The sequence below is a fragment of the Rhineura floridana genome, chromosome 4, assembly GCF_030035675.1.
Source record: "Rhineura floridana isolate rRhiFlo1 chromosome 4, rRhiFlo1.hap2, whole genome shotgun sequence".
Classification (NCBI taxonomy): Eukaryota; Metazoa; Chordata; class Lepidosauria; order Squamata; family Rhineuridae; genus Rhineura; species Rhineura floridana.
Genome location: NC_084483.1, coordinates 191234548 through 191260291, shown reverse-complemented (window position 1 = coordinate 191260291; position 25744 = coordinate 191234548). Strand labels below are relative to the sequence as shown.

Here is a 25744-nt window from a genome sequence, read left to right as displayed (position 1 = left end):
CTTCAAGGTTTCGGATAGAGGTTCTTTCAAATGGAGATGTCAAGGACTGAACCAAAGACCTTTGGCATGCAAAGCGTATGCGCTACCACTGAACTGTGGCTCAACGCTCAGTCAAGACCCTGTTTCTAAGCATTCCTCATTCAGACTTATTCCACTGCCAGCTCCCATTCACTGCCTCTCCAGCTGCTCTACCATATCGCTCCCTATGGTTTGGTCAGCCTCCCAGGTAAGCCAAATCGCTTACCTCGCTGTACTCGTGGGTCTTCTCCAGGTCCACTTTTAAAAAAGGATTTTCCTGCCCTGGCCTCACTTTAACAGCAACTGCTTTGCCAGTCATACTTTCAAATCCTTTATCCCAGCGATTGTTTCTCAATCTTTCCCCCCACAATCACTGTCTATAATCTTCTAATACAGAGTGTATGCCCTCTGAATTCCTTCTGCCTTCTGTGCAACACTTTGGACGTGGCTAAATATTAAGCAACAGCAGAGAAGGGCAGAATTCTCATTCTAGAGACAGCCCTTCCCCCCAAGTCCCCAAGGAGTTTTTCATTAGTCCACAGACTTTGCACTTTGCTCTCCTCTCCTGCTAGCCCTTCTCTAAATAGGGATTCAGGACATTAGGGAGCATGTAACTCTTTTTGTTTTTTTCGGGCGAAATTCACAAGTGGTCTTGAAAGAGCTTGTGAACTCAAATTCAGATATGGAAAGTATTTGTGGTATACTGCTTCATTTGTTCAGAAACTCAGCTGATATCTTGTATTTGCTCCTTTTGGAGTCTGAAGCAGTCCCACAATGACAGACCTAACCCCTAGGCACACCCAGGAACAGACCAAACACTGTTTTAAAAAAGTTATTTTTTAAAAAAAAATCCTATACAAGAAGGGATAGGAAATGCTAGCAACTTGCAGGAAGCCTGGCCTGTTGTCCATGCAGCAAGATTACATACCTTACTAGCCAGCTTCAGTGTATCTATTTCTTCCCGTTGTTTGGATAGGGTTTCGTTCATACTGCAGAGGTGGTCGCTCATCATGCTTAACTGATCCTCATAACTTCTCTTGGTCGTTGTCAACTCATCCTGAAACATCAAAGACAGTCAATTTATTTATATCCCTGAATTTACACAAATACATATGTAAATAAATAAACAGTCTAAATACAGTAAGACCTCCCTGCTGAAATACTGCGTTCCCTTGAACTTCCTGATCTAATTGTTTTAACTGTTACACTCTTTAATGCCTGTGAGGACTATTTAATGTTGGTGGCAATTCATTGTTTCCAAAATATGTCAACAGGAAGAAATGGAAGGAAAATCTAAAGGTCAGGAGCAAGACTACAAGGAGGGACCATCAAGGAGGAGTTAACACCTTTTGGTATCCCTTGTTCACTAAGACCAAGTAAGGAAAGATAGAAAGCCTTTTCCAAGGAAAACTCTGAAGTATCCCATAGAATGAAGACCTTTTGAGAGATGGGATAGCCACCAGACATCTGGGAGCCCCACTGTTCCACATCCAAAAGGATGCCTTGGCCTCTGATGGCCTTGTTAGCTCCTTTAATGCTTGGAACAGTTCTAGAGCACATAGAAAATTACTCCAGAGCATTGAAGGGGAAACATCCATGTTAATTTGGTCATGCAGGCACATCCAACCAGGAAAATACTTTGGAAATTGAGTGAACATGGTCATGGATTATATGTCCTTAGAATATATGCACACTAGGACTGTGCAACCGCTTCAGCCAAATCCTGGATCCTGACCTGGGATTCGGCTGGAGCGCATTGAGACAGGCCTGGTCAGATAAGGCTCAGCCAGAACAATCTGGGGCTTTCAAAAGCTGGGCAATCAGGCAGTGAGGAAAGGAGGGAAAGACAGGTAGCCTACCTGTGTTTCCTCCCCCCACACCTGACTTCATGTTTAATCAGAGTTTTAAGCCCTGATTAAACACTGTGCAAGGCCCCTGATTTGGTTTGGGATCCAGATTATCCCAAGGCTGGGACCTGGAGACAGGGGACTGTGTATCAGTGCCAGGTCAAGACTTTCCTCTTCTCCCAGGCATTTTAGCATGTGTTTTTAAATTGCTTTTTAAAAATGTGTTTTTTAAATTTGTATATTTGTTTTTAATGTTTTAATTGTAGTAAACTGACCAGAGAGCTTCGGCTATGGGGCGGTATATAAATGCAATTAATAATAATAACAACAATATAGCCCTAATGCGCACACAGAGATGCACACAGAGCCAAATAGTAAAACAAACTTGCCTGTAATCTGGTGATGCTCTGTCTAGCTAGCCTCATCTCTTCCAGAAAGGATTCTTTAGATTTCTCAGCGAGAGAGAGTCGCTTTGCAAGCGCGCGGCACTGCCAACACACATGAAGAAGCCATTTTATTGTGCAGACAATTATTATTAAAAAAAATTAGCACCTTTACTTATGCAGTAGACTTTATCACCCTTCCTTCATTAATCACAACAGTCCTGTGAGGTACTGCTTTTCCCATTTACATAAGGGAGGCAGAATTCCTCAAGGCAACACAGCAAATTTATGCCCTGTCAGAGATCTGAACGGTCTTCTCCCGTTATATTACCCTGGGACATAGGAAGCTGGCTTATTCTGAGTCAAACCATTGGCCCATCTAGCTGACCGACAGCAGCTCTTCAGGATTTCATGCAGGGTTTTCTGCCAGCCCCACCTACAGATGCTGGGGATTGAACCTGGGACCTTCTGCATGCAAAACAGATGCTCTACCCCAACGTATGGCCTTTCCCCTCTAAGACTGAAAAGCATCTAATTGATTTAGTTGGAATATCTTCATCAGCTAAAGCATTTCCAAAACTAAGAGGGGATGCCCTCTGGTAGAAGTTGAAGCCTGGACAAGCCCATGCATAGGTGCATGGGAAGTCACCGATTCTAGAATGTCCTCCAGAGCAAAAAGGAACTTTCATTGCAAGACCAAGTTTTCCTTTTCAATTCTATTAACCAATTGCTCTCTCACCTCCGCATGGAAATGTACACACTTGCTGTCAGCGAGCTGCAACTGAGAGGTAAGCTCCACTATTCTTGCCATGTAGTGGCTCTTTATCAAGTCTTCCCGGGTATCAGCTTCTGGAACCTGCAAAGCAAGTTTGCAAAAACAACGGAAAGTTCATTCCCATGTTAGAAACCCCACAGATGAAGCAGACAAAAGCCAACAAGGGTTCTGTTGCATTGGATGCCTGTGAAAACCGCATCTTGAAAAAGGACAGTGTAGAGCTGGAAAAGGTCCAGAAAAGAGCAAACAAAACAAGCAAAGAGCTGAAGCAACTCCCTAAGAAAGAAAGGCTCCATTTGGAGCTACTTGGTTTAGAAAAAAAATGGGAGTTAGGGTAGACTTGATAGAGGTATATAAAATTACAAATGTTGTGGAGAAAGTAGATAGCTTTTCTCCTTCTCTCATAATATTAGAGGGCCATCCAATGAAGCTGAATATCAGAAGATTCAGGAGACACAAAACGGTGATGGCCACCAACCTATATGGCATTAAAGGGGAAGTTAGACAAATTCATGGAGGATAAGGCTAGTAGCCATGATGGCTATAGGGAATATCCACCATCAGGGTTAGCGGGACTTAGAATACCAGTTGCTGCAGAACAATAATGCAAGAGGGCGACTGCTCTTATGTCCTGCTTGTGGACTTCCCATAGGTATCTGTTGGCCACTGTGAGAACAGGATGTTGGACTAGATGGACCACTGGCCTGATCCAGCAGGGCTCTTTTTATGTTCTGACGTTACCTTCATGCTCTGCCAATAGTATCTGTCTGACCACTGTTACAACACAGATACCAGATTAGATAGGAACAACATAGGAAGATCCCTTGTACTGAGTCAGGCCATTGGTCCATCTAGATCAGTATTTGACCAGGAGCACTTGGGTATACAAGGGTAGCTTTAGAACTGCTTCATACATTTAATTTAAAATTATGCTGGTATGACTCTGGCACATTAAAAAAAAGCATACCTCTTCCTTTTCAGTGGTTATCGTTAACATCCCAACCTAGAAAAAATTTAGGATGAGAGAGTCAGTTTTGAGTAGTAAATTCACTGTCAGATTCTAAAATCCATTTACACACAAGTTTTGTTTCAATGGTTCCAAAAACTTTTAACTGGATTTTGCCCCATTGTTTAAAAAAGTTAACCACATTTAAGTTCCATGAATCTCAACAGGAAAGTTAAGCATATGCTTAACTTTTTCACATTGGAATGAATAGGGCTTCAATGCGCAAAAATGTGCACATAGTTTTTCTCCGTAAAAATGAAAACCTATTCAATGGGATCATCTTTCAAGACTGTCACTTCCAAACAAACACTGAATCATGACATTTTGAAATGGTAACCTGCATAATTTCCAAATCTAAGACCCATATAGAATCACAGAATAGCAGAGTTGGAAAGGGCCTATAAGGCCATCGAGTCCAACCTCCTGCTCAATGCAGGAATCCAACTTAAAGCATATCTGACATGTGGCTGTCCAGCTGCCTCTTGAATGCCTCTGGTGTTCGGAGAGCTCACCATCTCCCCAGGTAATTGGTTCCATTGTTGTACCACTCTAACAGTTAGGGAAGTTTCTCGTGATGTTCAGCTGAAATTTGGCTTCTGTAATTTGAGCCCATTATTCCGTGTCCTGCACTCTGGAATGATCGAGAAGGGATCCTGGCCCTCCTCTGTGTGACAATCTTTCAAGCACTTGAAGAGTGCTATCATACCTCCCCTCCGTCTTCTCTTCTCCAGGTTAAACATGCCCAGTTCTTTCAGTCTCTCCTCACAGGGCTTTGTTTCCAGTCCCCTGATCATCCTTGTTGCCCTCCTCTGAACCCGTTCCAGTTTGCCTGCATCCTTCTTGAAGTGCGGAGACCAGAACTCGATGTAGTACTCAAGATGACACCTAACCAGTGCCAAATAGAGGGGAACTAATACTTCAAGCAATTTGGAGACTGTACATCTGTAAACGCAGCCTAAGCTATCATTTGGCTTTTTAATTTTAATACAACAAATTACCAGGTATTTGATATGTGTAAAACCACAAATTCCCACATATTAGCACTGAAAGGTTACACCCTGCTCCTGCATAAAAGCTTTACCAAGATGAACTGAAGGTTTGTGCAAAGCAGACTCTTCTGTTAAAAAAATGTTTTCAGTGCTGATGTAGTGCTGTCCTACATAAGAGGGCCAGTGTACATAAAAGAGCCAGTGTGGTACAACAGAGTGGTAAGCGACGGTAACGCAGCCGAAGCTCTGCTCACGGCTGGAGTTCGATTCCAACGGAAGGAGGAAGTCGAATCTCCGGTAAAAGGGGTCGAGGTCCACTCAGCCTTCCATCCATCCGTGGTCGGTAAAATGAGTACCCGGCATATGCTGGGAAGTAAAGAAAGGCCGGGGAAGGAACTCGCAATCCCACCCCATATATACGGTCTGCCTTATAAACGTCGCAAGATGCCACCCTAAGAATCGGAAACGACTTGCACTATAAGTGCGGGGACACCTCTTTTTTTTTATGGTACAACAGAGTGACTGCTGGACTTGGAGAAGGGTGGCCAAGTGTTTAGAGCTTCTTAACCTGTGGTCTATGAACATCTAGGAGGTCCATCAATGGGCTTCAGGAGGTCCGTGAACGGGGTGCAAAAAAACCACCTGAATTTCCAATGCAACAAAATAAATAGTATTTATTTATTTATGGGAGTCCATAGCTTTCATCATCCTCAAAGGGGTCCGTGATCCAAAAAAAGATTAAGATCCACTGGGTTAAAGTATTGGATTAGGATCTTCGGAGACGAAAATCCCCACTCAGCCAGGAAGGTCACTGGGGGTGATCCTGGGCCTGTCACTGCCTCAGTCTAACCTACATCACAGGGTTGTTGTGAGGATAAAATGTTTCTCAAAGTGGTTTAACTCCATGTATGTTCTGCTGAGCTTTTTAGTGGAAAAGGGAAATACAAATGTGATAAATCAAATCAAGACTCACTGGCAACATTTAGGCATTTTGTCCAAGGCACCATAGATGAACATCACAACTTCATGCTTCCTACCCTCCTCCCTCCATGCGCCACCTTCAGCATAAAGATGCTAACTTGCATTAAGCCGGAGTTCCTCATTACATCTAAACACAGAGACTCGCTTAATGTTGCTTAAACTAGGATAATCAGGATCAGATTCTGGCTTGCTTATTAAGTTTTTAGCTTGGTTTAAAAGAAATCAGTTCACTAATTCAGATGTTATGGGGAACTTGGGCCTAACGTAAGCCAGGATCCCTCCACCAAAGACATTTCTCAATAGGAAGAGGGAAAATGTGGGGCAAGGGAGGAGTGCTCATTCATGGCTTCACGATCCATGGTTTATTAAGCTGTGGATGCATGTCTGAATGTGGCTGTTGTGTGTTATGAAGCTGTGCTGTTGCTATACCTTCCAGTGTTTGACAGCTAGTTTTAGTATTGAGCTTGTTCTTGTTCTGGCATTACAGAAGGCCCCTTTGAATTCAACAAACTCAGTAAAACCACTAGGGAAGCTCTTCCACTTACACAAAGTGCTGATGAACAAAATTCCAGCCCAAACCACATAGAAGGAATAGCTGCAGTATACAGTGGCAAGGAGATGGGGGGAAACCCCAGTCAACCAACCATGAGAATTTAAGAAGCAATTTTGGGTAAGGAATGGGTAATAGATCTGTAGGGTATTGACCTTAGTTGCATAACTCTCTTAACACAAAGATGGGGAAAAATAAACAGTAGCCTATCTGCGACATAGTCCAACTGCTGGTATAGAACGCGCGTGCGCACACACACACACAGAGACTTCTTCAGATATTCCATATTGTGAAGTTAAAAACTATTCTTGACACTCTCTTTGATATCGCCTATTAAAGATGTACTGGGAAGGGCTAACAGAGACCCAAGAGCAAGCCCTGCCACCCCCACTTTGGTAGAATCATCTGGTCATCCAGACAGCAGCATATACGCGCAACTGCAGAAATGCACCTAAAAATGCTTGGATACAAGTCAGGCAAGAGAGCTAGCGTAAGCAGCAACACAGAAAGGTGCTTCCTTCCTCATGGGAATGTCTTTTCCCCCCCTTTCCTTTTTCACATTATTACAATAAAACCATGCAATCCTTTATTTCCTCCCCACCCACCCCTCCCAGCTTCCCTACCTCCTCCTGCTTCATGCGACCCTTTTCTTCTGACGTTCAGTTGCTTGACATGTTATTTAGTGTTCAGGTTAAGGTAAATGATTGTCAGTGTTCTGCTGGAGTCCCAGATTAACAGCCGCAGGGTTAGAGAAGTGTCCATTCCTGCATTGCATTGTGCCTCCCACTTTTGCCAGTTACGGGTTTGTGCTCAGCGAAGAATTCCAGAAATGCATTCCAAATCTCTTGGACATTTGATTTTTGTATGTGGTTTACAGATGATAACGTCCTCATGAGCTGCTAAACAGGGTTTTGGATGGAATAGTGGTAGCTCATGCAAGAGAAACATGCCATGTGAATGAGCCTCAAGTAGTAAATCTGCCATTTTCTCCATCCTTCTTGCATACAGCCTGTACATATAGCTGCAAGACACCCCACTGGCCTGGATCAGGTTGTCGTCAGCAAAAAGAGAGATCAACCTCAGTCGTAGATTTGTTGCCTACTATATGTATACTTTATTGACATTTAACCAAAAAAACTACAAATGTATGGAATTGTTAATTTTGTGTACTGTATAAATATTTGACCAGTTATTCCAACAGCCAAAAGTAGCTGAACTATTTGATGGAGAAAGAAATCAAGAACATGCATAGTGCAATAAACAAATGCAATGCTTTACTTAAAATATTCCAATGAAAATTTCCAAGTATTTTAGAACACAAGAAGTCAATTATATTCACCCCCCTTGCATTAGTTTGGGGAGAGGGTGAAAATACTGAGAACTATTCACATATAAATTTATAGAGCTGTGTAATAAATATATGTGACTTTTAGGGTCATCTGAAAAAAAGTTAATTACAACTTTAATTTTGGATTTAACTAGTATTATATCCATTCCAGTTGTCCAATTTTACTTGTGTTGGCAGCAAGTTCAAAAGATTTTGCTTCCATTTCGATTAGCCACAGTTTGTCATGTCATCCGAACCCAATAAACTATGGTTAATCTTAACTATGTTTTGTCTGAAACAAGGCAACTCAAACTATGGTTTACGAAGTTGGATTGTTTTAACAAACTGTACTTAAGATTAACCACAGTTTAGAGTTCATATGCAGCATTAAGTTGTGGTTAACTGAAACTGGAAAGAAAAGCTTCTATTTTCCATCTTATGGCTGCGTGGAAGAGGTGGGAGCATGTGAACCCAGTAGAGAGGCTAGGCTTATTCTTGTCAGGATAAACCATGGTTTATTGTGACATCCAACTGTAGCCATTGTGCTCAAACATTAGGTTACTAATTAATTTTACGCAATGTATTTCTAGAAGTGGAAAAAATTCCAACTCATACCATTGGAAATAAGATACACTTACCAGACTTGCAGTTTTAACTGGTTCCCTCAAAACCTTCTCTTTGGCATCTTCCTTCTCCTGTTCATCTGCATTCAGCACAAGTAGATTTTCCTGGGCTGCCTCAATCCTCTGGTTGCCAGTAGAGTTCCTGAGCTTATCACATACTCTTTTACTCTCTTTCTCCAGCCTAATTTTGGCCAGCTGGGCCTCTAGCATCCAGTGTTCTTTTTCCTGCTCCAGTTTTGCAATTTTCTCCAAACTCTGCTGGACCTAAAGAGTTAGCACCATGAAGTGAACTGAGGTATATTAAGGTTGCAAACTGATGGAAGTTAAGGCTTATATAAAAGAGTGTGCACAGCACATCAAGTCATTGTTAGAGCAGGTTGTATCTGGAGCAGACAAAGGCAACAGAAGATAGCAACCTATAGCTTTGGCATGCTTAAATGTGTGCCCTGCAGGATCGCAGGTTGCACTGAAACGTTTCTGGCATTCATAACAGCAAAAACTGTAAACTAGGTTTCCATGTGAACATTGCATTTCTGGCTATTTAAAACAGAAAAACACAGAAGATAGAAAAGAGGAAGACAGCAAGGAACCAATATAAAATTCAGGTTACGACAGGCAAGTCACATTTTTACAAAGCTTTAAACAAATAATGTTTCCTTCATTTTAAAATGTAAACATAAGATATTAGCAAGATGCACAGCTGAGTATGTGAGCCAAACAAATGGAGGAAACAGATGCCTGCAGCAACAGACTAGATAAAGTTTTACATACTACAGCAAATAAAAGGAGATACCATTTATTTTTAAACACCCAAGAAGAACACAACCAAATTATGATACAAGTCCATTCGATTAGCTTCCTTACAACTGTGACAAGTTTGGTTAAAAGGAACGTTCACTCTGGATAAAGTTTTGTAGCTATGAAAGAGAGGGAAAATTACATTATTCCCCAAAAGCCAGAGGAGGAAGTCCATTGGGGGCCTTACATTCTGTATTCTTATCTGTTTACTAGTTGTTTTCTAGCACAACTTTCCAATTACCAAAACCTGAATTAGACAGGATCAAAGACTCCAGGAGGAGCTCACAGACAATTATTTCAGCCTTTTAGCCAATGACTAGGTGAGCTTGCCGTCTAGTTGGAAACCTGTTTTGCCAGTTCTTGAAGCCAAGTTTCCAAGCTGGACAATAAGTTTGGCAGCAAATAGGCTTGACAACCGTGCCATTGCGTTAAGAGGTTCTTCTCACCAGCCCCCAAATGACACAAAATAAACCAAGCATGCATGCCTATAAAAGCCTTATGCTCATTTGCCTTTTCCATCTGCTGAGCTGTGTGCTGAATTTCCGACTACATACACATTTGACCTTCCATCTCTGTTTGCTTTTTTTTTTTACATAAGCCAGAAGACAAAGAAAGATGAAAGTAAAGCAGGACAGCAGATAACCAGTGATTTGATCCAAGCCAGTCTACAGAATCAGAGCAGCATTAGACAGTGCTGTATGGCTTTATGGCGAGAGACTGAGAGTCAGACTGTCAAGAAGCTTGTCTGCTCTAGTCCCTTGTTTTGTACTCAGACCAAACTTGGATTGCCTGCAAAACTTTAAAGCCAAGCATAATCCTGCCTTAATTATGGATTTTACTAGTTAGACAAGGGATGCTTGAGGAATTAAATCTTTCTGAATTCTAATGCAAACTGAACCTGATCTGCACTTCCCAAACTAACGTGCAGATCGAGATGTAATTATCCTTCGTATTTCACATACCACAGAATTTTGTGATGCATTTCTTGGGTCAAAAGCACACCAAGATGTTTTTTAAAAAATGTATTTAATAAAATACACTCAGAAATGAGCAATTCTTCCCTGTCAGCGTAGACAATACTGAGCTAGATGGACCAGTGCATCTGGGTCAGAACAAGGCAGCTTCCAGTGTACCTAATGATGTATCAACAGCTCAACATAAATTCACCACTAATGCGCTATTATCCCAGTTGCTGGAAACAGCAGGAGGGGAGAGTGCTGTTGTGCTCAGGACCTGCTTGCAGGCTTCTCATAGGCATCTGGTTGGCCACTGGATGCTGGACTAGACGGGCCACTGGCCCCATCTGCAACGGCACTTCTTAACGTTCTTATGGAACAGACTTACAAAGGAACAAATGCACAATTGGCCTGGCCTGCAAAGAGACTGGTCCATCCATTCCTAGTTTAAACATGTATTGCCATGAGCACTTAAATGACGTTAGGATGGCATGACTGCCAAATTTAAGACCGTTTCAGTGAGCACACTATTTTGGAACAGCTGCGTGTCAAATGATGGTGTACCTGTTGTGCAAGGCCTTCTCTGCTTTCTGTGGAACTCAGAAGAACTCTGCGGTTGGCCAAGGCCTCTTCGTAAGGCACAGAATCCCAACACGGCTGGAGCCAAAAGATATACATGATTTCAGTGAGTTGGGTTACATATGGGAAGTGTTAAGTTTCCCCACTGCCCTCCCCCTGCTAGCGAAAGTCTTTCTTTATGCTTTCCAGGCCTTTCGTGGCAGAGATCTGCGCCTGGTGTATTATAGTGGAGGGAGAGAGAAACAAAGAGAAAACACACAGCTGCGGCATTGTTCTAAAGAGTCTTATAGTGGCCTTGGGCAAAAGGCAGTAGAGGAAGGCCTTGTGAATTCCATGAGTGGACCGGATCTCAAACAATGAATGAAAACAGCTGTGCATCATTTAGATTGCAGATGTTGCAGCTGGAGCACAATCTGAAGTTCTGTCATATAGCATGAAGGCAATAAGGATTGTGGGAGATGCTGGCAGCAGATAGATTGGGGGCGGGGGATTAGGAATGGTGTGAAAAGTCACTAATGGTAAGAGGCTGAAAGAGGGTGACAAGGAGTCTAATGGGGTAATATAGGAATCTATATGAGAGCATGTTTCAAACGGGAAGGGAAGTCTGTCCTTTTAGCAACTCCTAGTGAATAACCAAAAATCCTACTCAGCTGAACTTGAATTCAGGAGTTGCCTCTACTCCCAAATTTATTCCTCCAGATACGAGCAAAACAACAAATTAGAACACAAGTCCCCTGACTTCCCAGGAGGATCCCTACGCCTGTGCAGCCTCTGAGACGAGCTCCATCTTGGATGAAACTTATCCAGTTTAAATTCAGTCAGAAGGCTCTTTTCTGACTGGGAATAATTTCTTCCGGATAAGGAAGAAACGTGAGATTTCCCACACAGCTTTGCTTTGATTGTTGGAGTCTGGAATTCGTCAGAATTGTCTGTCTTCCAGCAGCTCAGCCAGAGCGAGGATTTTTATGCTAGCTCAGCTGGATAAGTGACCCGTTTTTTTTAATACGGATCAACAGGCAAACATCCTCCTGTCTACATTCATCATTTTCTTATCTATACAGCTAAAGAGATTTGTCAAAGTAACAGCAATTGAGATAACCTAGGTGAGGTAAGACTTTCCTTTTTTTATTCACGGAACTAAGGGGGAAGAAAATATAAATAGCTTATCTTTTTTTATTGCAAAAAGCTGACATGGAAAATAGCATTTTAAAGATTACAACGGACGAGAGATTTCTGATTGGGAGAGATAAGAAATCTTTTTGATTTATAAGACCTTTGTGTAATATATGGCTGGGACTATTTTTCCTGATCTACTATTTTTTGACGAATCTGCTCATTCTCTCTGCTACTAGTTATTTGGACGCTGTGAACTAAAGCCGTTCTTACACTTCCGGGCAGATAAGAGATAAGGGCTGTCTAGCGTGTGACGTTAGTTGGTTGGAAAGATTAACTCCTTTGTAACTGGTTAAAGAAATAAGCTGCTCTTTGTTTGGGACATTGAAAATTGAAGGAGTTTTGTTCCTTTGGCTTTAAGAATGACAATTAAGAAGATCATGGATGTACAAGAAGGGACTTTATCTCTAGACATGTTTCAGAAAATAATGAATGGGATTAACTCAATAAAACAAGAACTGAGAAATAATAGACAAGCGTGGAGAATTGAATTTCACGAAATGAGACAGGAGCTGAAAGAAACTCAGGATTCTATGAGAAAGGAGAATAAAGATAGATCTGGAAAACAAAAAAAGGATGAAAGAGAAATTAAAGGCAAGGTTCAAACTATGGAGATTGGCTTAATTATGGACATGAAAAAAGATTTGGATTTCCTGGCTGTGATGGATCCTGGAGACAAATATTACAGTTTGGAATTCAGCGCTGTCCCTGAAGGAATTGAAGAGATTGGAGATAAAGATATTATCGGTTCAAAAAAATTCCTGGACTGGAAGTGTTTTGTGTCAATGGAAAAACCTTCAAGAGATGTACTAGTGTATCATGTGGAAAAGAGGAACAGAGATGCGGCTTTGCAACAATACTTCAGTGATACGTTTGGATTTGATGGCAAGAAAATATCTGTGATGGAGGAAATTCCTATCAGACTTTTATTATATGACTATGACAGCAAGATTTTTGGGTGCGTAAAGATGGAAGATGAACCCAATATGGATAATGACAGAAGAGCGATTTAAAATTACTGGACTTAGTAGATTTGATGAGTTGGATTAATTGATATGTTTATTTGATTGAAAAAATTGATTGATATATATCTCAAGGATTGGAAACTTCTCTTTGACTTTTTGTGGAAGATTAAAATGATAGGATGTTAATGAGATTTGAAACCAACTAAGATAACTAAGATAACCGCTGGAGGAAGGTGATTTTATAATCTATTAAAAGATAGGTTTGTTATATATTATAGATTTATAGCTGAATTATAGCGATTTGAAATTACTGGACTTAGTAGATTTGATGAGTTGGATTAATTGGCATGTTTATTTAGAAAAAAAATTGATTGTCATGTATCTCAAGGATTGGAAACTTCTCTTTGACTTTTTGTGGAAGATTAAAATGATATGATGTTAAAGAGATTTGAAACAAACTAAGATAACCGCTGGAGGAAGGTGATTTTATAATCTATTAAGAGATAGGTTTGTTATATATTATAGATTTATCGCTGAACTATGACAAATCGGAAGTCAATATTCTTTCTTTTTTATATATATATATATATATATATATATATATATATATATTTCTTTTTGTATTGTACTAGTTAGTGATTTGTGTTGTTTTCTTTTTGTATTGTTTTGGTTCTGAAAATTGGAATAAAAATTAATTGAAAAAAAAAAAAAGAACACAAGTCCCCTCACCCTCAACCCCACAAAAGATGTTGCTCATTAGCAATTAACAAATTTACAGCAACATGAGTTATTCCATGACAATTTGTTTCATTAAACTACTTTAGGCTAAAACACAGTCAGCAGACTCACATGATTTGTCTATTATTGGACTGTACCACTTCAGACAAGAGGTGAATTTTGTTTATAGTCTGACATACGCTTTTTCCCCTGTGTAAGGAGAAGGGTTCTAGTCCTACTTAAAATGATTTTACCCAAGATCAGTTGCGATGGCGTTATGTTTCATTCTCAATAAAGAGATTTGCATTGTTTTCCTGTAATTTCCTCTTCCCATCCAGCCTTCAATGTCTGAATCCATTTCCTACTAAAACAATAAGTTTTTGAAAGAAACCCTTTTACTGACTTTAAATTTGTTAACAGTCTCCCAAAGGAAGTTTAACAGAAATCTATCAACTTTCTTTTGTTTTAAAAATGTCTATTCTGAAAAAAAAAGTTAAAAGAGGGGAATCCAATCCCAACCATATTGTGACATGTTTCTTTGTCTCCATTATGGAGAAAGTATGAAATAAAAAACATCCTCTATGAACACACACATACAGGTATTCCAACCTTCAATCCTTCCTCCAGGAGTCTAAAGTGGTACGATCCAACAACAGATGCATCACTTGAATTTCCTGATGATGCATTTCAGTTTAGCCTTGAAGTTAGGTTTTTTAAAACAACATTTCTGTCTGCAACAAATGAGCACAGTTATTCTTCTGGCAATTTGCCAGTAGGCAAAGGCTTCTTGGCTCGTTTCCCATTATTCTTCGGCCATGTAGTCCAACTCTACACAAGTTGGTCAAACAGGCACTGGTAGCCAGCCCCAAATTTGTGGTCACCACTAACCCTGCATGGTCCCGAAGGAAGAGGGGAGGGGTTTTGCCCAGGATGTTGTGCTGAGCTTCTGAGGGACTCCAAGTGCCTCTAAGGCCCACTACGACTAAATGGGGTGTGCCCCTTCCTCCCAGACTTCTAGCAAGAGATCTGGCTGCTTTCTGTGCCACTTCAATGTTCAACATAAGAGTCTAGACTGATTCCTTTGCCCTTCTCCTGTCTTGAGAGAGTGGTTGGAGATCTTGAAATAAAAAGGACAAAGCGCTCCCCAGTGGTAAGCGCAGTTGTGGGTCTTCAGTGTCAAGATTGCAAGGCTACAGGAGAACTATAGAAACTCAAAAATCCCAAAGTAGTCCAGAATGAAACGTTGGGCATAGTAAAAGATGCTCATGTGTCCCTCCTACGCACATGCATCAGCTTGCCTCTTGTACCAATGAGACAGTGAAGGCAATAAGCTTGCAGTGATAATTCCATCCCTCAGTAAACTCCCCAGCAGCTCTAGTTAAACTACACCCCTAAATAGCTGCAGCCCCAAACCCCCCTCTTGGCCTATGCAGATGTACCAAAGCTGTCCTGTTACCAAATGTCCACCATCTCCACTCAAACTACAACTCACAAGGCTGCAAGGCCATCCTGCCCAGAATTTTTCCACGCAGCTTAAGAGTGACGTTGTGAAATTCCATCCAGCCTTCCTCTATACTTTCATGAAGAGAAACCACAAAGGGTTGATGTTAACGCTCTCGTATTTACCCAACGATCATCTTTTCTGTAGCTCCACCCCATGCAAAGACATAGCTCGGGAACAAAAGTGATTCCATCTGCAACAAAGAGCCTCTTCTTCATGGGAAGAAAGAATCCAATCCCACATCAAAAGGATTTTTAGAGCGTGCCCAAAGGGATCCAAGTTACTGTGCTATGGCTATTGTACTTGAACAGGCACTAACCTTTTTCAGCAGTTTCATGTAGGCAGCTGCTTTCTTCTTGTACTGAAGCATGCACTCAGCTGAGAGGGGGCTGATAAACTCCATTCCTCCCTTAGGCCCATAGCTCAGCGATGCAGTGAAACAGTCTAAGTTATTGCTGAAGAACGAAGCAGCCTAGATATACAAACACAGATTTTAAAATACTGGGAAAGTCTGGCAATTTTTAGCGCTAGAATAATGAGCTGCAGAGATCCTTAGGCTTATGTGCTCTGTTCATCCTACTTTGGCACAGCCATGAGGAATTTAGAATATTTCACTTACATTTTAGCTTAACTGCAGAGCTCGCCTTGTCATCCAAACCTAGACAAAGCATGCGTCTTATCTATGGTTCCAACTATAGTCTGCATTACAAATTAGTTAATGGGTCACTACCTCAAAAAGGATATCGTAGAGGTGGAAAAGGCGCAGAAAAAAGCAGCCACAATGGTCAAGGGGCTGGAGCAACCCCCCCTGTGAGGACAGGTCACAACATTTGGGTCTTTTTCATTTAGAAAAAAGGCAAGCTGGGGGGACATGATAGAAGCATATAACATTATGCACGGTGTGGACAAGGAGTTTTTCTCCCTTTCATATAACACTAGAACTTTGGGGCATCTGAAAGATGGGAGATTCAGGACAGACAAAAGAAAATCCTTCTTCACAGAGCACACAGTTTAAACTATAGAATTTGCTCCAAGATGATTTGATAGTCACCAACTTGAGTGGTTTTAAAAAACAAATCCATGGAGGACAAAGACATCAGTGGCTACTAGCCATGCTGGCTATATTCTCCCACCGGAGGCATACAGTTGCTGGGAGTCACAAGTGGAGAGTGTCCACTGAACTCAGATCAGTGAGCTTCCCATAAGCATCTGGCTGACCACTATGAGGAGAGAGTGCTCGACCTGATCCAACAAGTTCTTCTCAACATACTTTCTGGCTGCAGAATTTTATACTGCTTGGCTTTACTTCAAGGAACACATCACAAGAACAGCAACTTTTTTTCTTTAGAAAGACCCCCAATTCACAGTAATAAGCGATCTTTTGCATGAATTTAAATACAGTACATCTATAATTAACTACATTATAGAGAGGCTGCAAGCTCGTGGTAGTTTCACTACACTGATTCAGGCTGCTGGGATTACTTTAGGTAAGAAGAGAGGTTACCTTGCCAGCTCCATTTGTTAATGCTACCACAGATGATAAGATGCAGTCGTTGGTGGTGATGAGCTTCTGCGTGGCTGTGGGGAGCTCTTGCTCCAAGGCAGCTTTTTGACTATAATGCTTATAAATATCTAAAACCAGAAGGAATTAACTTGCATCAGATGCGCACATCGCCTGGCCATTTCCTTTGAACCTCTTGTTCAGATCCAGTCTGAAAATCCATTTCTCCCTAAACTTCACTTTTTCCACTAGGAAATCACTTTAAGATTATGGATACAACTAATTTTCTCATCACTGCTATGGAGACTAACTGCAGAATCCTACAGAGATTATGCCTGTAACCTTCCATGTGCAAAGCATGTGCCCTACCACTGAACTAGCTACAGGCAGATTTCCTGTCACACCTGAAAAAGCAGGAAAGAAGAATGTAGTGATATGTAGTTAGAAGCTAGGTATATCCTTGACCAAAACAGAATTCACACCTTCTGTTTCAGTGTACTTATGCAGAATTACGTTTGCAGTACTTAATTCCATTGGTCATACATTATAAGCCTCACAGTCCAATCCTGTACATATTTTCTTGAAATGCTTCACTGATTTCAATTAAGAGCCAGCATTATGTAGTAGAGTGATCATTAGGTTACAGCCAGAAAGACTCAGGTTCAAATTCCTACTCCACATCGAAGGTCACTGACACCCTTAGGTCCCCCTAACCTATCTCACAGGGTTGTTGCAATGAGCAGCGAGGAAAAAGAGAAAATGCGGCATATTACCCCGAGTTCATTTACATAAAGGTACGATAATAATCGCTATGAACACCCTATGATGTTTTATCTCTGATAGACATGCAATAGGGGGCTGGCCAGTGCAGTGCCCTCCAAATGCTGTTGGACTCCAATACCCATCAGTCCTAACTAGCAAGGCCAAATAATCAGGAGTGATGGGAGTTGTAGTCCTGCAACATTTGGAAGGCACTACATTGGCAACCCCTGTCCTATAGCCTTTCAACTGCAGGCAAACACAAACACACTCCAAATCTCTCACACCTGTCCCATTAAAACCTCTGTAGCACAGGAAATATTCTTCTTATGCTGGCCAGGAGGACGCTATAGATAAAATTTATAGCATTTGTTAAATGCACTTTGAATATTTTTCTACTAATCCAGGGGTGGGCTACAGCCATACTACCCTGAACATGCCCAATCTCGTCTGATCTCGGAAGCTAAGCAGGGTCAGGCCTGGTTAGTACTTGGATGGCAGACTGCCTGGGAATACCGGGTGCCATAGTCTTAGAGGAAGACAATGGTAAGCCACCTCTGAATATCTCTTACCATGAAAACTCTATGAATATATCCAAAAGATTCATATGGTCGCCATAAGTCATAAACAACTTGAAGGCATATAACAACAACAACAACAATCCAGGGGTGGGGAACCTGGTGCCCTCCACATGTTTTGGACTACAACTCCCATCATCCCTGATAATTGGCCATGCTGGATGTTGCTGATGGGAGTTGGAGTCTAACAACATTTGGAGGGTCACATTCCCCATCCCTGCCCTTATCAAATACTTAATTTCATCTACTTCTGGCTATTGGGAAAATGTTTCAAATATTTGTACAGCATGCAAAATTAAGATGAGACACTTTTTAATGTTTGTTTTACTAAACAAAATGTGAAAGTTGGACAGTGAAAAAGGCGGATAAGAGAAAAATCAACTCATTTGAAATGTGCTGGAGGTGAGCTTTGCGCATACCATGGACTGCGAAAAAGACAAATAACTGGGTGTTAGAACAAATTAAACCAGAACTGTCACTAGAAGCTAAAATGATGAAACTGAGGTTATCATACTTTGGACACATCATGAGAAGACATGATTCACTAGAAAAGACAATGCTGGGAAAAACAGAAGGGAGTAGAAAAAGAGGAAGGCCAAACAAGAGATGAATTGATTCCATAAAGCAAGCCACAGACCTGAACGTACAAGATCTGAACAGGGTGGTTCATGACAGATGCTCTTGGAGGTCACTGATTCATAGGGTCACCATAAGTCGTAATCGACTTGAAGGCACATAACAACAAACAAAATGTGCAAAATTGGATCTCTGCCGATTTAGGGAACTGCAACCCTCTTTGATTCAAACTTCCAGAGAGCCCACTTCACTGGGAGAGCATGTATATGTCTAAGGATGCAGGTTAAATTCCTGGCATCTGTTTTAAAAGGTCCCAAGTGTCAGGGCTGGGAAAGACCTCTACTTGATACAAGGGAGAGATGGTACCAACCAGAATAGTTAGCAGATGTGCCAAGTGACCAGTCCCATACAAGCTGCTCCTTCATTCAGAAGGCTCTCCACATGCTTTTGAGCATTTAAAAAGTTTAACTGAACACTTCTTTTTCAAGGTGGTGGGACTTGACACATTGATACTTGTAACTAACCCCAGACATTTTTAGTGTTGGTACTAAAAGTCATCCACTGGTATGTCAGCTTGAATTCAGCAATGGCCTAGGTTGAACATTCATCTGTAGGAACTTGAAAAAAGACTACTTCTTGAAACTGATGTTTTACCAGTGGTTCACAATATTTATTGTTAATTTTGCATATGGATGAAATTTGCAGGTTGCTTCCAATGCTAGGCCTACTCAGAGTAGACCCATTGAAATTAATAGCCATGACAAACTTTGTTCCATTAAGTTCAATGGGTCTACAATAAGTACAACCCTGTATCAGTCAGTACAATAAATTATATTTTAATATAATTTAGGTCTCTTTTTGTTGTGAAGCCTAGGTAGGTAGAACAAGCCATTAAACCTTTAAGTCATCCACTCTCCCACAAACTATTAAGTGAGCAGAGAATGATCTTGCCAGTTTATTCTGAAAGCTCTGTATTCTTCAGCTAGTCTCACCTTTCATGACATCATGAAATCCATGAAGAGCTGAAGCAACGTATGTGAGCACCGAGCTAAAGTTTGTACGAAGCAGACGGTCTAGATTTGTGCCTAGAAGTTGTACAAAACAGAAAATCCAAATTCAATAAGAAGAAAAAAATAATTTACCAAATAAAATAGTTCCATCATAGCAAATAACAAGTCCTCTTCAAAAGAGTTCAGAGTCTTGCTTGGTTAAAAAGGCATGACCAAGTTGTCCATAAAGCAGCCTTCACCAACCTCGTGCCATCCAGATGTTTTAAATTACAACTCCATCAACCCCAGCCAGCAAAACCATCTGGAGGACAGCAAGCTGGCAAAGGCTGCCATAATGCAGCAATGTGCACTCAGTGGGTTTCCAACTTCCCCGGTCCAAATCAGGGAAAAAATTCAAGTACATTGAAAACATTGCTGATCTGAAGTTCACTCAAGATTCACAATCTGGATTGGGTTGGGGGCGGGGGAGGTCATTCAAATTATTTATTATTTGATTAATATCCTGCTCTTCCGCCCAGCAGGAGCCCAGGGCAGTAAACAAAAGCATTAAAAACACGTTAAAACATCATAAAAAAGTCTTAAAATACATTAAAACAAAACAACTTTATAAACATGTTTTTAAAAAGCTTTAAAGACATCTTAAAGAAAAGATTTAAAAATATATTGTTTAGAAAAAAAAGTTTGAAAAAACATATTTTGTCAGCACATTGCTAGATTCTAGGAGTGGAATGTGTTGACCCTTTCAGAAGGTACTCTTAGGGTCTCGTATAGTAAATAATACTATCCACAATCAAATTATGAAGTATTCCGATAAAATCCTTTCTTTTAATTAAGCCCTTAATATTCTTCAGCCACTTTCCGCAAAATATTATATGCAGACTTAGGGATTTAAGGAAGCTTGGTTAAAAAGTAATTTTTTTTACATTAACATCATCATATTCGAAAAAGCTTAGAAAATGTACACAACTGATCATTCCAGCGTACTGACAGATCGAATTATAGGGAGGAAAAGGTAGAGCACCTGGAAGCAACAAGGGTTCAACAATAAATACTGTCCTAAAGGTGCACAGCATGAGGCTATAACATTCTGGCCTCACAACACATTTACTTTTGGGCACCTGCTGTATAGTTACGTTTTTGGAATTTTTTAGCTGATGTTCTGTATTTTGTATTCAGTTGGTTGTATTTTGTGTTCAACTGAGTTTAACGCTGGTTTTATGTGTAACCTGTCCTGCAACTGTTTGATGAAGGGTGGGCATTCAGGGACGATGGCAGCTGTAGTAAAAAAAAAAAAAAATCGGGAGGGCACCAGGTTGGTTATCTGTGATCCAATGGAAGTAACTTAGGATACAATCCTATACAAAAGGACCTACCAGCTGAAGAGCTACACTATAGTTCTGTAGGATTCGTAGAAGCCTTGCTACACTGGTGGAACATGAGATGGCATTGCCACCATATCAAATCATGCCGGCAGAAGACACAGCAGAATGGCCAAAAATGGGGAAGAGTCATGAGTGGGCAGCACCAGGGAGGAGCACATTTAAACCATATCCTATACATCAAGGAAGGGGAACCTGTGGTCCTCCAGATGCTATTGAACTTCAACTCCCATCAGCTACAGGCAGCAGTGTAGTCACAAATTCAGAAGTGCAGAGTCCCTTCATTATAGTCACAGCCACACCCCTTCTCCTTTTTTTGCTGCTGGGTTGAGAATGAGATCCTTGGAGACATCCCTAGGAGTCAATCAGCATGAAAGGGGAAAGTGTTAGCTACTGAGAAGAGTCTTCTCAGTGGCTGACTCCCCTCCTTTCACTCCAATCAGCAGGAAAATACAAGGAAGCATGTTAGAAGACTCTTCTCACTGGCTAATACACTCCCCTTTCACACTCATTGGCTTGTAGGATGCTAGAGTCATAGCGACCCTGCTCCCCAAAAAGGAAGGGGGTCTAAGACCCCTGAGACCCTGGACGACAACATCCTTGGCTACAGGCAGTATGGCCAGTAGTCAGGGATGATGTGGGTTGTATCCCAAAAACATCCCCACCCCACTATACCCGTTGAATCCGTGGCCACCCTGGCCGATAGCACATTTTTACAACAGTCCTGGACAGGGTGCAAAGAATTTCCCTCCTGTTCACTTCAATGAAGGGGAAGTCACCCCTGCACCTATCACTGCTCTTCCCAAGTTGCAAGAGAGCGTAGGATATGGTGTAGGATATGGTGTAACATTCAATCACAGTACTCTGCTACTGGCATGTAAGCCCCATACAGGGAAACCGTAACAGATATAAGATGTGCAGCAGAGGGCTACATCTCTCTGCACTTACGTTGTGCACACTGGGAGCTCACAAAGAGAAAATCTGGTGAAGAGAAACTACGGGAAAAGGGCATTTTGCTCAAAACAGCCTGGCCTCAACCCGACAACGGAAAACACGAGCATGCTGCTAAAAGTCTCCCCCTACAACCTTAACACATTGGACTTCAAAGTCCAGATACAAACACCAAATTAAACAACTGGAGGATGCCAGGACAGAGCTGCCTGCACACACAAGCAAGGAAGTGGAAACTCCTGCTGTAATGCATAACTGCTGAAACCAGGGGTGTAGTGGTGTAGTCGTCCAGGGTCTCAGGGGGGGGTCTTAGACGCTTGACATTTTTAGGAGCAGGATCCCAGCAGGGTCTCTACGTTTCCAGCATCCTATGAGCCAATCAGCATGAAAGGGGAGAGTGTTAGCCACTGAGAAGAGTCCTCTAACATACTTCCTTGTCCTTTCCTGCTGATTGGAGACTCTTCTCAGTAGCTAACACATTTCTCTTTCGTGCTTATTGGCTCCCAGGAACATCAAGGCATTAACAAGGATCCCGTTCTCAACCCAGCAGCAAAAAAAGGAGGGGGGGGCATGACGGTGACCATCATGAAGGGACCCTGCGCTTCTGAATTTGCCACTACACTACTGACTGAAATTGTCCCCTATGACTCTCCCCCACCCACCCCATTGCCATATCTGAATACCGCGGGTTGCATTCAACATTGTTCCATTGGCACAAAGGTTTCTCCTTGCACAACTGAAGATTGTTTAAAAAAATCTTTTTTTAAAAAAAGGAAAGAAACACCAATCAATGTCCATTATGAGGAAAGAATAGCAGCAGTTTCGCACCAATCTTATTTTAAACATAACTCTGGAATTTTGCTGTTGTTCATTCAAGTACTTCACAGGACTTTCTTTTCAATTGCTTCTAACTTTATTTACAGTAGTCAGAAGAAATGATAAAAAGACAATTGCACTCTATGCCCTACACATCTCTATAGTGTACAAGGGAATCTGTGAAAGAAACACCAGCAAAGGCACGTGTGCAAGTTAATGTCCGTCCAGCAGAGAAAAAACCCCCATATTTAACACTTGGGTAAGGTCACACTGAAACTCGAAGTTTTAAACCTTGTAATATTCCAGCTGCTCTTGTCAACAGCTGATACTTACTAGGTAAGGCAAGAAGGCTAATGTACGTGTGCAGCTTCTCAAAGACTGCAGTCAGTTTCTTCATGTCACTCTGGAGCTCCATGTTCCTGGCTCTTAACGCAGCTGTGCAAAGAGAAGATTCACACTCTTCTTCCAAACTAGGAACATATGAATTTATGTTTTTAAAAGTGAGTATTGTGCTGGTAGTGGTTAAAAAAAAGACATGATTTTCAGAAAAAATGAGAAAAACATTATAGGACACTTTTCTGAACATCTGGGGCAGCAATGCATTAGATATATTCTGGGGCTTCTTTGGGACTGACATTGGGCAAAATCCAGTGGTATCTGTGTGTAAAAGGAAGGGACTTCTGTTCATGCAACAAGCCTTCCTCTCCTCTTCCTGCAGCTTCCCCCCATATATCACCAAGATCTGCTCTGGAGGGTTGGGGGACCCTCCAGAACAGATATGAGGTTGCACAGAAGAAACAGCAAGAACTGTCTCGCAAATAGCAGTCAACTCACATGATGTTGGATTGCATCTACTGATTTATTTTTAAAAATGAATTTGCTATTAGACATTATGTAAAGCTAATGGTGATGTGCTTTCAACACTGAGGTTTTCTGCCTGTGAAATGGAATAGGCCAGATATCCTCCTTGTTGCTTTTTCTTCCCCTTGACACAATTAGCTTTCTTGCTGAGTACAGAAAGGGATTAATGTCTCTAGCATCCTGTCTTCATACCTAACCTAGATTTCACAATCAAATTCTGTATGAAACCCTACGTCAGGCTGTAAGCTCTCCATACTCCCACCAAGGAACTGAAAAAATCAAACTCTCTCTGTATAGGTAAGTAGGAAATCTAGCTATACTCAGTGGTAGTTTAGAAATATGGCAGCATTACAGTGCTCTTTCCAACCTGGGGAAGAAGGTAGCATGGTGGGAGAAGAGAGGGTGGGTGCTGCCAACTTTCTTGTTCATTCAGGAATGCATTTGGAAGTAACCAATTTTGATGATTCTACCCAAGCTACTAAAATAGCAGTCCCAATAAATTATGGTTTTGAACTACAGCGGCAAGATTTATTCAGATAAATTGGTGGTTTCATCAGCTAAAAAGCTGCAGTTGATTCAGAGGTGGGCCAATCTTATTTAACAAGGCAAACCTTTAATCAGCTGCAAGTTAAGGGTCATTTCAGCTCTAGTTTTTACCATAACAGGTAATTGGAAAGAAAATTAAACATCTCCTTTTAACAATAAGTGATAGCTTTTGGTTGTTAAGTGCTCACACTTCGTTCAATATGTGAAAAGGGAATCTATAGCAATGCTTTGGTAATACTAAATTTAAGCATATGGTTTAAATGTTACAGTTTGCTTCCTGGATTTTTCTTTACTTAGGAATTGTACATCACCTTTGGCACTTGGTGGTAGAAAGGTGATTTATACATTTCATAAACTTAAAAGGTAGATGATTAATCAGTTAAAAAATCTTGACGCGGCAAACAGTTCTACTTTTAACTCCATCAGGCTCCTTTCTCTATCAATTTCACCTGGCTGCATCTATTACATCAGGCTGTAGAAAAGGGAAAAACAAGGTAGGGCTTCTTGACTAGGTCAGCTGAGAGACCAGCAACGTTTGGCTGCTTCTCTCCTTCAAAAGTTTTCCACTGCAGTTGGTTGTTTTAAGAATTTTGTAACCAAGAACTAGTGCCTGACTTTGCTTTTCTCCTCTTCTCTCCCAAACCCTTTTCCTTCTGTGCTGAATCTTTTAGATAGTAAGCATGAGGGCAGAGACTGTCATTACTGATCCTTGTAAGTCAGTCTGGGAGCCTTTTTCAGCTGAAGTAAAAATACTCAAATATATACATAAACAAATAGATTTTAAGGACATGGTCAGGTCTCTACCAATATGCACAGTGGAAAGGTCATTGACATTTTATAGGAAAACTACCAAAAAAACTTGGGTGATATCCAGTTTTAGTCATGCTCAGAGTAGACCTATTGAAATCAATTGATCTACTCCAAGTATGACTTACGATATCACTGCTCAAAAGATTTTATTTATTTATTTATTTATTATTTTATTTATATCCCGCCCTTCCTCCCAGCAGGAGCCCAGGGCGGCAAACAAAAGCATTAAAAACACTTTAAAACATCATAAAAACAGACTTTAAAATATATTAAAACAAAGCATCTTTAAAAACGTTGTTTTTAAAAAGCTTCCAAGACATCTTTAAAAAAAAGGTTAAAAACATATTGTTTAGAAAGAAAAAGAGGTTTAAAAACATATTAAAAGCAATTCCAACACACATGCAGACTAGGAGAAGGCCTCAACTTAAAAGGCTTGTTGAAAGAGGAAAGTCTTCAATAGGCACTGAAAAGATAACAGAGATGGTGCCTGTCTAATATTTAAGGGGAGGGAATTCCACAGGGTAAGTGCTGCCACACTAAAGGTCCGTTTAGAACGGACCTCCTGATAAGATGGCATCTGCAGGAGGCCCTCACCTACAGAGCACAGTGTTCGACTGGGTATTTAAGAGAAAAGACGGTCTTTCAGGCATCCTGGTCTCCAAGCTGCATAGGGCTTTGTACACCAAGACTAGAACCTTGAACTTGGCTTGGTAGCAAATGGGCAGCCAGTGCAATTCTTTCAGCAGCGGGGTGACATATTGGCGATACC

General features: G+C 41.1%; 1 protein-coding gene and 1 pseudogene across 1 annotated transcript in view; one reads left to right on the top strand and one right to left on the bottom strand.

Moving 5' to 3' along the window:
* PPP1R21 (protein phosphatase 1 regulatory subunit 21) overlaps nucleotides 1–25744 on the bottom strand; it is a 60089-nt gene that overhangs the window by 10204 nt on the left and 24141 nt on the right. Inside the window, exons 12-21 of the mRNA XM_061625649.1 lie at nucleotides 23092–23228; nucleotides 19595–19687; nucleotides 16693–16820; nucleotides 15508–15660; nucleotides 10818–10910; nucleotides 8515–8763; nucleotides 3991–4026; nucleotides 2988–3104; nucleotides 2255–2353; nucleotides 947–1075 (exon numbers count right to left, since the gene is read on the bottom strand). Coding sequence (XP_061481633.1) covers nucleotides 947–1075; nucleotides 2255–2353; nucleotides 2988–3104; nucleotides 3991–4026; nucleotides 8515–8763; nucleotides 10818–10910; nucleotides 15508–15660; nucleotides 16693–16820; nucleotides 19595–19687; nucleotides 23092–23228 — 1234 coding nt within the window. The remainder of the gene's footprint in view (nucleotides 1–946; nucleotides 1076–2254; nucleotides 2354–2987; nucleotides 3105–3990; nucleotides 4027–8514; nucleotides 8764–10817; nucleotides 10911–15507; nucleotides 15661–16692; nucleotides 16821–19594; nucleotides 19688–23091; nucleotides 23229–25744) is intronic.
* Nucleotides 17861–17979, top strand: LOC133384604 (5S ribosomal RNA; annotated as a pseudogene).